Source organism: Aureococcus anophagefferens (genome assembly GCF_000186865.1).
Source record: "Aureococcus anophagefferens unplaced genomic scaffold AURANscaffold_3, whole genome shotgun sequence".
NCBI lineage: Eukaryota > Pelagophyceae > Pelagomonadales > Pelagomonadaceae > Aureococcus > Aureococcus anophagefferens.
Genome location: NW_008705563.1, coordinates 2,398,156 through 2,410,493, shown reverse-complemented (window position 1 = coordinate 2,410,493; position 12,338 = coordinate 2,398,156). Strand labels below are relative to the sequence as shown.

The following is a 12,338-nucleotide window of genomic DNA, read 5'->3' as shown; positions in this document are numbered from 1 at the left end:
GCGATTTTTGGTGCGGGGTCCTATCGGGGGGAGACGAGCACGACGAGATGAAGGAGCCTGAGTGGATGGTGAAAAAGCGGGAGTATGAACAGCGAATGGCCCGGGCGAAGAACGCCAAGCTCCGCAAGCTGTGCACGATTTGCTCGGCGAAAGCGAAGCTCCCATGCCCCTGCGGCACGGCTCAATATTGTACGGTCGCCTGCCAACGCATCGACTGGCGCGAGCGGGGCCACCGGAAGGCCTGTAAGAAAATTCGAGACGAACGCGCGGCGGAGGCGGAGGCCCCGACGCCGCCCCCGCGGGACGTCGTCTACGGCCCCGCGCCGCGGTCGCACGCCGACGAGGTCCGCGCGCGCATCGCCGCGGAGCACGAGGCGGCGCGGGCGCGGCGCGAGGCGAACCCGGAGCCGGAGCCATTATCCACGCGCCAAGGCTCGCGATGCCCGATTTGCTACGAGGACTGGGACGTGAACTACCACTTCGAAATGACTCCATGTTGCGCTCGGACGATCTGCACTCGGTGCAACGAAAAGCACGGGAAGCAACCGTGCGCTCTGTGCCGTGCACCATATCCGAAGAGTAAAGAGGCATACGTGGCGGGCATACGTCGCCACGCGGAGAACGAAGTCCCAGACGCGATCTTGTATTTGGGGCACTTCTACCGCGACGGCGCGTTCGGGCTCGTGAAATCAGCGAAGAAGGCCGCAAAGCTCTACAAACGCGCCGTCGAGCTCGGAAACGTAGATGCAATGAACGCACTGGGCGCTCTTTACGGTCTCGGACTCGGCGTGAAGATGGACCTGAACAAGGCGAGGCAGCTCTATCGCATGGCCGTGGATCGGGGTGACGCGGCGGCACAGTGCAATCTCGCAATGGGCGTGCGCAAAGAGGGAAAGTACGACGAGGCCATGCGGCTGTTTCTGCTGTCAGCGAAGCAGGGCTACGCCCATGCGATATATGGCATCGCTGTTATGTACGTGAACGGTATGGTTGGCGGGCGCCCGGACTACGTCGCAGCCCGCCCCTGGCTCGAGCGCGCGGCGGCGGGCACGAACGTCGAGATCGCCGAGAAGGCCCGCGGTGTCCTCGCCCAACTCGACGCGCGCGGACTCTAGATAACAAACACGGGAGCTTTAGTACACACGAGCTCGAAAGGGGGCTGCGGCTCATGTGTGCGGGCGCCGACAGTGGCGACACGGACCGGCGACGCACCCGACACGAACCCGATCGAGCTCGATCGCGCTCGAGCTCGGTCGCTCTCGAGCTCTCCAGCGCCACGCAGATCGCGCTCGGCGACAGCGCCATGCTCATGCTGCGCATCCTCACCCTCGGCTGCGCCGCGTCGGCGCTGTCCGGCGGCAAGGGTTGGGTCGGCAAGGCGGCGGATCTGTTGCGGCAGAAGGCGCCGCCCTCGGCGCTGGTGCTGGACCGCGCGCCGACCTGGGAGGCGCTGGCGGCGAGCCTCGAGGCGCAGTCGACGACTGAGGAGGCCGGTTTCGCGTCGCTCGTCGCGTCCGGCCGCGGGCCGCCGAGCGCGTCCGCGAACCTGCGGCTCTTCGACGAGAAGGACGGCTACGAGCCGCGCGTCACCCTGTACCGCGACGGGTCGAGCTGGTGCCCCTACTGCCAGAAGGTCTGGATGCAGCTCGAGGAGAAGCGCATCCCCTACCGGGTGGAGCGCATCAACATGCGCTGCTACGGCTCGAAGCCCGCGTGGTTCGAGCGCGACGCGGGCGGCCTGCTGCCGGTCGTCGAGCTCGACGGCCGCCTCATCACGGACAGCGTGTCCATCATGCTCGCGCTGGAGCGCGAGTTCGGCGGCGACAGGTCGCTGCTCCCGCCGGGCGGCGTCGACGACATCCGCGACCTCATGGGCCTCGAGCGGCAGCTCGGGTCCGCGTGGCTGGGCTGGCTCCGCGCGCCCCCGGGCGTCGGCGGCGGCGCGCGGTCGACCTTCGAGGGCCAGCTGTCGCGGGTCGACGGGTTCCTGAGGTCCACGGCGGGCGGCTTCTTCCTCGGCGAGGAGCTGAGCCTCGTCGACCTCCTCTTCTGCTCGTTCCTCGAGCGCGCGGAGGCGTCGTTGCTCTACTACAAGGGCTTCCGGGTCCGCGACGCCGAGGCCTACCCGGGCGTCGCGGCGTGGTTCGACGCCATGGAGTCGCGGGCGTCGTTCCGGGCGTCGCAGTCCGACTACTACACGCACGCGATGGACCTGCCGCCGCAGCTCGGCGGCTGCTCGCCCGAGGCCGGCGGCGAGCCGTTCCGCGCGGCCCTCGACGGCGGCGAGTGGACTTTGGACGCGCTCGACGCGGCGCCGCTCCAGCCCCTCGTCGGCGCGCGCGACGACGGCGCCGCGCGGCGCGCGGCCGCGCGGCGCCTCGTCGAGAACCGCGACGCCGTCGCGACCTTCGCGATGCGCGCGCACGCGCCGCCGGGCGTGCCGCCGGTGACGGCGCCGCTGGCGGACCCGAACAACGCGAGCCCCGTGCGCTGGCACGAGGCCGACGTCGACGCGGCGCTGCGCCACGCGGCGGCGGCGCTCCTCCACGGCGTCGACGGCAACGCCGTCGCGAAGAACGACGCCGACGGCGCCGAGTCCGCGGAGCCGACCAAGGCCGCGCTCGACTACCTCCGGAGGCGCGTCGGCGTGCCCCGGGACCTCGACTACGCGGCCGCGCGCCAGCTCCGCGCGCACCTCACCTGGGTCATGGACCAGCTCTAAGCACAAAAATCTAGAGCTGCCCGTCGGCCTTCTTCGGCGGGTGGTCGTCGACGTAGACGGCCGACGCGAGCTCCGGCTCCGCGCCCGCGGGCACGGCGCGCACGGGCGGCGGCGACCCGTAGGCGGGCACGGGCGGCGGCGACGCGTAGTGGGGCGCCGCGTACGGGGCCGGCGGCGCGCGCTGCGCGGGCACGTCCGCGGGGATCCACTGCACGGACACGGTCAGCGTGCCGTGCGGCGCGACGGGCAATTCGCGCGGGTTGCCGTCGGCGATCTCGTGGATGCGCTCGAGCGCGCACATGCCGACCTCCGCGTCGGAGAGGAACGTGTTCGCGCAGCGGACCTGCACGTTGAGCGACACGGCCTCGACGGCCGCCTCGTGCGGCAGGTGCAGCGACACGGAGTTGCCGTAGGTCCAGACGGGGTCGCCGCCGCCGCGCTGCGCGAGGCCCGACTTGCCCGACGAGAAGGGCTCGCCGCCGTAGTAGGCGAAGACGACGCACTGCACGTCCTGCCCGCCCGTCCAGCCCTTGTCGACGATGCCCGCGCCGCAGTGGAACGTCACGCGGAGCCGCGGCGGCTGGGCGACGGCGTACTGCGGGCCCGGCGGGTAGTAGCCGCGGCGGTCGTAGTAGCCGGGGCCGCCGACGACGACGACGCCGGGGCCCCAGAGGGGCCGCGGGCCCCAGGGCCGCGGGCCCCAGCGCCGCCGCGGCGGCGGGCCCCACATCTCTCTCTCGCTGTTGAGTTGACGAAGCTGTTGAGACGACGACTACGACGGCGTCGAAGGACGACGGCGCCGGTGGCCACGATTTGTGGCTTCGGCGCCAAGAGAGAGCATCAGAGAGAGCTTCTCGTTGTTGAAGTCAAACTTTCTGTCAACTTCGCCCCAGCTCGTCCTTCGACAGCCGTCTTTAGGTAAGACTTTAATGAATATCAGCAACCAGAATACAGCGCTACTTGCGCGAGGACGGCGGGGACGGCGACGATTCTGAGGACCGGGACGAGGGCAGAAGATGCTGAGGACGGCGAGGACGGCGGGGACGGCGAGGACAGGCAAGGATGTTGAGGACCGGGACGGCGCGTCAGGAGCCCCGGCTCGTCGCGCCGCATATGGCCCCGGCGAAGAAGTCCGCGCTCGGGTCGCCGGCGCAGCCGAAGCCGACGGGCTCGGGCGCGCCGCCGACGGTCCTCCTCGGCGAGATGATGGGCTCGAGGCCCGAGGCGACGGCGACGGCCGTCGCCGTCGTGTGGTGCTCCGGATGGTCGAGGACGCTCTCGAGGTGGTGCAGCGCGCGCATCGTCTCCTCGCCGGCCGTCGCCAGGCGGCCCGCGACGGCGTCGCGCGGCGCGGTCGCCGCGGCGCCGAGCTTGCTGAGCACGCGCCCGGCGACCTCGCGCAGGGACTCCGGCGGCACGACCGTCGCCGCCTCCGGAACGATCTCCAACACGGAGACCGCGCCGATGCGGCGGTGGTCGACGAGCTCCCGCGAGCGCCTGATCAGGTCGTAGCGGATCATCTGCCAGCAGCCGTAGGCGCGCATGTGCTTCGGAAAGGCGTAGAACATGCCCTCGTCCATCAAGGCCACGAAGTCGACGCCGGAGAGCGCGTAGACCTCCGTCGTCGCGCACGCGCGCACGGTGTAGAGCCGCGGCCGCGGCTTCTTGTCGCCGACCGTGAGCATGCAGATGTCCTCGCCGATGGTCATCTTGGCCGAGAACAATTTGAAGGAGAGGATGGGGTTGATGGACTTCTCGCCTACCACGTGCGACGGGGTCGGATGTCTTCACATCTTCGGGCGACATTCGCGCGAAACACGCGCCCGTCGCTCGACGCCGCTTCTCGCCCCAGCAGATGCAGCGCCCGTTTTGGATCACGTACATCTCCTCGTTCGGCGTCATGTTCTGGTGGATCAGGAAGTCCCGGTCCATGAAGAATTTCGTCGATAATAAATGGCTCACGGCGAGCACGAAGTTGTCGTGCTCGTAGATGAAGCGGTTGATGTCGCGCTCGAACTCGAACCCGAGCTCGTAGCTGTGGACGTCGACGCGCGAGTGCACGAGGTCGTGCTCCTCGGACTGGTCGTCGTCGTAGCGCACGGAGAAGAGCAGGGCGTCGTCGACGTGCGTGATGACGCAGGGCCGCAGCGGGCCGGGCCGGTCCTGCCGATTCTTGGATTTCGGGTAGACCGCGAAGCGCGTGCCCGGGTAAAGGCGGAACGTGCGGCGCACGGCCTGCTCGTAGAAGCCGATGCGGGCGACCTCGCGGCCGAGGTTCTGGTGTGCGACGATGGCCTTGAGGGTCGGCGAGAGCCGCTCGAGGATGCGCTTGTGCTGCTCGTCGCGGAACGTCTTCTCCGCGAGGCCCATGTACTCGCGGAGCTTCATCCGCAGCGCCGGCGGCGTGTTCTGCTCGTCCAGGTAGGAGTTGAGCATGTCCAGCGTCATCGTGTAGTCGTTGCCCACGGGGTCCATGTTGCCGACGACGTTGCACAGGTCGCCGATGAGGAACGCCATGACGATGCAGCCCACGAGGCCGACGATGAGGCAGAGCACCTGCTCGGCGAGGTTCGTCGTGAAGAAGTCGCCCTGGAGCGTGCCCAGGGCCCAGGTCAGCGCGTCGACGTACTGGGCCCAGATGCCCCGGTTCCAGAACCGCGCGAGCACCGTCATCGCGCAGTCGCTGTCCGGGCGCCAATTCTCGAGGCCGCCGCGCTTCTTGTGGCAGTCGTCGAGCGTCACCGCCGCGATCATGCGGATGGCGCAGGCCGTCCAGTGCAGCAGGAAGAGCAGGATGGCGATGTACTTGCAGACGGCCTGCTGGCCCGCGCGCATCGTGTTCCGCGCGGCGATGCGCGCCATGATGCGCGGCTGCTTGAGGACCCGGAGCATCTTCATGAGGCGCACCATCCTGATCATCTTCAGGAAGCCGCTCCTCGTGCTGATGAGCTGGTACGGTAAAATCGACAGGAGGTCCAGCAGGAACCAGGAGCACACGTAGTTGACCGCGATGCGCCGCCGGGAGACGACCCACTCGTTGTCCTCGAAGAACGCCGTGTTGAAGCAGAGGCAGAGATCCGCGAAGAACATGATGTCGACGACGCCGTTGAGCACCGCCAGCACGATGTACTTGTTGTAGCCCGGCGGGTCGCCCGCCGTGAAGTTGTCCACGAAATCGTCCGGCGCGCGCGTGAAGCTGATCTGGAACGGCGTCACGAGCATGACGTAGAAGATCAACACCATCAACCAGACGTCCCAGCCGAAGCGCGCGTCCGTGCGCGGGTCCTGGACGGGGAAGACGCGCCTCCGCGGCTGCTTGGGGAAGGGCGCGTGCTCCGCGTTGACCTTCTCGTCGAGCTTGGGCTTCCGCGCTTTGTGCAGGAGGAAGCTGCCCTTCTTGCCCTCGCGGCCCTTCGAGTCGTGGATCGACTCCAGCGACCGGTGCGTCAGCTCCTCGATGCTCTCCGGCTCTTCCGCGGCGCCGCGGCTCTGCTCCGTCTCGACGCGGCCGTGGCCGCGCGCGGTGAAGCTCACGTATTTCGTCTTGGCCGGCAGCGCGCGCTCCGGGGGCGCCGGCGCGGCCGCGGGCGTCGGCGCCGCCTCGTCGTCGTCCTTGGCCTCGTCGCCCCGACTGGGCCGCCGCTTCAGCTTCCGCGAGCCCTTCCGCGGCTTCTTTTTCAGTTCCTCGACGCCGACCTGGAGGGACGAGACCATCTCCTGGAGGCGGCGGATCTCGTCCTCGCGCTGGACGTCGTTCTTCTTCCCGTCCCTCGGCGGCTCCCCCATGCTGCGGCGCAGGCGGCGCAGGATGCGCCCGAGGTACCGGCTATGGTGAAGAAATATATGACATGTATCCGAGGCCGTTCAACGGTTACATCTTGTCGGCGCTCGCGGTCTTCTTCGGCACGCCTCGCGACGGCCGGATCGCTCGCCGGTAGGCCGCCGCTCGACCGCGTCTAAGACCGGTTCAAAGCACGGAGCTTACCGTCGTCGCAGCGCGCGGGACAGCGCCGCGTCGAGGACGTCCGCGACGTCGTCGTCGAGCACGGCGAACAGGACGCGCGCGTCGGACGTCCTCGCGCCGTGCTCGACGAACGCGGCCGCGGCGTCCGCGGCGGCGTCCGCGGCGTCGACGAGCGGCGCGCCGCGCGCGCCCGCGCCCATGAGCGGCGTCGCGAGCGCGGCGCCGCCGTCGCAGCCGAGGTCGAACGCGCTCCCGTACGCGGCGCCGAGGTCGCGGCGCCAGGCGTCCGTCGGCGCGCCGGGCCAGAACGGCGGCACGGCGAGCACGAGGCCGCGGCGGAAGACGCGCGCGAAGGCGCCCGCGCTCGGGACCAGCACCGCGGCGCCCGTCGGGCATCTCACCGGGTGGGCCTCCGTGCCGCCGACGACGGGCGCGTGCGCGAGCGTCGCGGCCTCCTGCGCGGCGCCGCCGAACTCCGTCACGGCGCCGTCGACGGACTCGCACTGGTAGAGCATGCGGCTCGCCTCGCGGTAGCGGTCGGGCAGCGCGGCCTCGCCGATCCGCTCCGCGACGGGCGTCGGCCCGCCCACGGGGAAGTGCGCGAACTGCGTGCCCACGAGCCGCTCGTTCGACGGCACGCACAGGCGGTCGCAGGCCGGCGGCATGGTCACGACGCAGGGCGTGATGTGCAGCTCGACGGCGCCTCGCGCGTAGCGCGCGAGGCGCTGCATGGGAGTGTCGCGAGGCGCGCCGTTCAGCGCGATGTTGCGAGCGCTCGAAGCGAACAGATTAGCCTCTATCGCTGGCGCGCGAGGCGCACCGTTCAGCGCGACGCTGCGAGCGCTCGAAGCGACGAGAATCGGCGCTCAAAACCTCAGTAGGGAGCGGCCATGCTCGATTACCACAGCATGTTGAGATCATGTTGGCGAGCACCTTCGACCTCTTGGCCGCCGGAGACGCTCTCCGGAGCCGTCCCACAAGTCGTCTAGCATGTCGGCCATGGACAACATGAACATGTTCAACGCGTCGGCCTACGGGTCGGCGGACGACGCCTTCCGGGCGGCCCAGGAGCAGTTCCGCGGCGGGAACAGCGTCAAGCCCGGCGGCTTCCGCGGCGACTCGAACTACGCCCGCGGCGGCGGCGGCGACTTCTACGGCCACGGCGGCGGCGGCGGGACCCAGGTCCCGGGCTTCAGCGACGACGCCGTCGCGCGCGAGGCGACGCGCGAGGCGAACAACAACCCCATCTTCAAGAAGGAGCGCCACCCCATCGACAGCCACGACTCGCTCTACGGCGTGAGCGACCGGTCGCCGCTCGAGGCGGACCCGCGCGACTACGAGAGCGACGACGAGGAGCTGCCCATCATCGAGGAGATCGACGAGTACGACGCGCCGACGCGGGGCCGCGGGTCCAACCAGCTCGCGCGGGGCCGCGGCGGGAGCCCGCCGCCGGGCGAGCGCGGCGGCCGGTCGGGCAGCCCGCCGCCGGGCGAGCGCGACCTCGACGCGGAGCTCAACGACCTCGTGGTGAGGGAGGCCGAGGAGCTCGAGCCGGAGTACAACGCGGAGCTCGAGGGCTTCGAGCGCTACAGCGACGCGACGGGCCTCTACAGCGGCGACAAGCAGGAGCCGCGGATCCCGAAGCATCTGGAGCTCAAGCTCTGGGACCTCGCGGAGACGGAGGACCAGAAGAAGGCGGGCGTCGGCCTCTTCAAGGCCTGCGAGTGCGACATGGACGACTTCCAGGACGTCTACAGCGCCATGGTCGCGCCGGAGCAGTTCGACGAGGAGATCAAGGCGAACCCGCCCATCGGCTCGTGGCACCTCTACGTGTCCAAGTACGCCTTCATCGACGGCATGGACGAGGCCGAGTTCCGCTACGACGTCATCCCCGGCGACGGCCTCAGCCGCGCGGGCACGACGTCGACGTTCACGCGCTGCTCGCTCGAGATCCGCGCGGATCTGCTCGAGCACCGCGCCGGCGCGCGGTCCTGGACCTTCTGCTTCAAGACCCACGGCGACATCGTCCCCGAGGAGTGCAAGGTCAAGGTCTACCCGAAGAAGAAGAAGATCAAGGTCGTCGTCCGCAAGGCGACGCGCGGCTACTGGGACAAGCCGGGCCGCATCTACGCGCCCATCACCAAGGCCAACTACCGCGACGGCCTCAAGCTCACGGACTGCAACCGCACCTACTAGCGGCCGGGCGCGTTTTTTAATACCGGGGCGGGTAGAAGTGGTCTGAGCGGGTCGACGGTGACGACTCGTTGAGCGGGGGCGAAGGAAGGTGCCGAGAAGGGCATGGAATGATTGCTCTGATATGACCCGTAGCGGCATGGAATGGTTGATGAGCCGTCGCGGCATGGACGCGCGCCACTAGGACAATGGGCCACGGGTCGTCCGTGGAAGCGCCGCCGCTCGAGGTGCTCCGGGCCGTCGCCGAGGGGCAGCCGGCGGCGCAGGTCGCGGCGAAGCGCGCCAGCGGTGACGCGGCGGCGGCCGCGGGCCGCGAGAGCGCGGCCCGGCGGCTGCAGGAGCTGTCGTCGTCGCTCGAGGGCCGGGCGCTGGAGCAGCCCGCGCGGCGGCTGCTGGACCTGTCGTCGTCGCTCGAGGGCCGGCCGCTCGAGCAGCCCGCGCGGCGGCTGCTGGACCTGTCGTCGTCGCTCGAGGGCCGGCCGCTCGACCCGTCGAGGATGCGCGCCGTGCGCGACGCCGCGCGGGACCTGGGCCTCGGCGCGCGGCGCGCCGGCGACGGCGGCGCCGCGTCGCCGCCGCCGGCGGCGTCGCCGCGCGGGAGCGGCTCTGGCGGCGCGGAGTCGCTGAGCGTGCGCTACGCGGCGGGGCGCGGCGGCGCGTCCGCGCTCCGGTCCATGGTCGCGAACGACGTCCAGGGCCCGTCGCGGCCCCGCGAGGCCCTGCGCTTCCAGAAGGGCGACACGATCCCGCTGGCCAAGGCGACGGTCGTCGCGTTCGTCGGGAGCGGCGCCTTTGGGGACGTCTACCGCGTCGACGTCCGCGGGCGGTCCTGGGCCATGAAGGCGATCCGCCTCGGCGGCGCGGAGACGGGCGAGCGGTCCGGGTCGGCCCTCGAGCGGCGGGCGAAGCTCGAACTGGACCTCTGCAACGAGGCGGCGGTGGCGCTCTGCGTGCCCCCGCACCGGCGCGTCGCGGCGTTACGCTTCCTCACGCCCGACCCGCGGAGCCCGACGGAGCTCTTGGTGTGCCGCAGCGTCCTGTGACGATGTTCGAGAGATGTTGTGCGGGAAAACGATGAGCAATCGTCACCGTCGCGCTCGGTAGGTGTTCAGCGACTTCGTCGACGGCGCGACGCTGGCCGTCCTCCTCTCGTCGGCGCGCGCGGACCGGTCCGACAGCCGCGGCGCGCTCTACAAGCGGCCGCGCGCGGACGTCGTCAACGTCGCGAAGCGGCTGACGGCGCAGCTCTTCGCGGCGCTCGCGCACTGCCACGGCGCCGGCGTGCTCCACTGCGACGTCAAGCCCGAGAACGTCCTGATCGACGGCGCGGCGCAGCTGCGCCTCGCGGACTTTGGCCTCGCGGCCGTCGCCGAGGGCACGACGCCCTGGACCGCGGGGACGGCGCGCGCCGCGGAGCCGCGCGCGGAGCTCACGGGTTGCACGCGGACCTACGCGAGCCCCGAGACGGCGAGGCTGCTCGAGGCGCTCAAGGCGACGCGGAACCCGCTGCGCTACGGCGCCCTGAAGCGGGCGCACCCGGCGTCCGCGGCGACGACGGATCTGTGGGCCGCGGCGCTCACGTGCCTGCAGATCTGGGGCGGGCCCGTCGGCGACCTCGAGCCCTGGGACCACGGCCGCGGCGAGCTGGGGGGCGCCGCGCTCGAGAACTTCCTGAAGCGGCCGCTGGCGCCGGAGGCGGTCGCGGCCTGGACCTGGGAGGACGCGTGCGGCTTCCTCGACGGCGCGGCCGGCGCGGCGAAGGCGCGCGAGGGGTCGCCGCGGGAGAAGGCCTGGGCCCCGCCCCGGGTCGTCGACGGCGAGGGCCTCGCGCAGCTGTCCACGGCCGTGCGCCGCGGCGCGTCGCTCGACGGCGACGCGATCCTCAAGAGCTGCCTCCCGCCGTTCGAGGAGTCGGCGCGCGTCTTCGCGCGGCGCGGCGGCCTGCGGCACGTCGCCGCGGCGAAGCTCCGGGCCGTCTTCCGCTCGGCCCTCGCGCCGTATCCCCTGCCGAAGATCGTCCGGCGCGTGCTCCGGGCCTGCCTCGCGGCGGCGCCCCGGGACCGGCCGGCGCACGGCGGCGCGGTTGTGGAGATGCTCCGGGGCGAGGCCGCCGACGAGCTCTCGGACGAAGAAAGCGACCACGGCGACGACGACGACGTCGAGCCGCCGCCGCCGGCGACCTCGGAGGAGCCGTCGCCCGCGCGGCGGCCCGCGAGCGGGCGGTCGCCCGCGCGGAAGATGTCGTACCGCGACGCGTCGCTCATCAACCTGGGCAACACGCTCGCGCGCGGCTTCGAGGCCGAGTCCTTCGCCGGGGCGCTGCTCTGCTTCGCGCGCGTCGGGCCCGCGCCCCTCGCGCGGTCCCGGGCGACGAAGCTCGCGAAGCAGGCCGCGTACTCGCTCGCGCGGTCCGTCTCAACGCTCCTCGGCGAGTGCCGGGACCGCTGCGGCCGCGGCGACGGCTGGCGCGCGCGCGCCGCGTTCTCGCTCCTGCGCCTGGGCCGGCTGCTGCGGCGCGTCGCGGCGGCCGCGGCCGCGGAGGCCGCCGCGCTCGGCCGGGGCGGTACGGTCCTCGGCGCGGCGCTCGCGCACGCGCCGTTGCCGCCCCTCGGGCCGCCCGTGTCGGCGGCCATGGGCTTCGACGGCCTCGAGGTCCGCGGCTCGTCGCGGACGCTGGGGTCGGACGGCGGCGACTCGCGCGTCGAGGACGTCGAGCGGCGGCTGCTCGGCTCGCGCTTCGGCGGCTGCGCCGCGGCCGTCGCCGACGGCGGCTGCGTCTCCGCGCTGGCCCTGCGCCTCTTCCTCCGGGCCGCGGCGTGCCTCGCGGCCGACGCCGACTACCCGTCGGGCCGGCGCGACGCGCTCCTCGCCGTGCAGGAGGCGCTCGAGACCGTGCCGAGCCCGCCGGACCTCGAGGGCAAGCAGTGCCAGGGGCGGCTCGAGGCCTTCCTCCACCTCCAGCAGGGCCTGGTCCACGCGCGGGGGGAGCTCGCCGCGGGCGACGGCGCGGAGCACGCGGAGACGACGGCGCACCTCTGGCTCGTCGAGAGCAGCCGCGTGGACCACTGGGGCCGCCGGCGGCGCATCCCGCTGCCGCGGGACGTCGCGCTCGCCGTCGACGGCGCACCCAAGGGCGCGACGGCCGCCCTGCCCGGCGGCGGCGCGTTCGACGGCGCGAAGCTCGAGCTGGCGCTCGGCGGCGGCGCGCCGCGGCGGCTCGCGAGGCTGCCGCGCGCGGCCCTGGCGCGCGCCGGCGACGCCGCCGCGCACGCGGCCTACGCCCAGCGCATGCTCCGCGACGCCGTGCGCCGGGCCGACGGCGCGGCCGTCGCCGAGCTCGTCGAGGACGAGGCGTTCCCGCCGTCGTGGGCGCCTGTGTGGAAATCAACCACTGGTTTGGGACTTCCCGACCAGACTTTGAAATTCTCTAGCTCGGTCAAGTCCGAGTCGATTGGCTAT

At 71.7% G+C, this 12,338-nt stretch overlaps 3 protein-coding genes across 3 annotated transcripts; 1 reads left to right on the top strand and 2 right to left on the bottom strand.

Moving 5' to 3' along the window:
• Positions 1–1,522: 1,522 nt before the first annotated feature.
• AURANDRAFT_11979 (hypothetical protein) lies at positions 1,523–2,236 on the top strand (the record flags this gene model as incomplete). The annotated part of the gene is made up of 1 exon (XM_009035646.1): positions 1,523–2,236. A coding segment is annotated over one exon (714 nt), but the record flags the coding sequence as incomplete, so codon positions are not given.
• A 477-nt stretch (positions 2,237–2,713) lies between these two features.
• Positions 2,714–3,561, bottom strand: AURANDRAFT_70938 (expressed protein; the record flags this gene model as incomplete). The annotated part of the gene is made up of 1 exon (XM_009035545.1): positions 2,714–3,561. A coding segment is annotated over one exon (843 nt), but the record flags the coding sequence as incomplete, so codon positions are not given.
• A 1,924-nt stretch (positions 3,562–5,485) lies between these two features.
• On the bottom strand, positions 5,486–5,980 carry AURANDRAFT_5710 (hypothetical protein; the record flags this gene model as incomplete). Its single annotated transcript, XM_009035299.1, has 1 exon — positions 5,486–5,980. A coding segment is annotated over one exon (495 nt), but the record flags the coding sequence as incomplete, so codon positions are not given.
• Between the last annotated feature and the right edge of the window lie 6,358 nt (positions 5,981–12,338).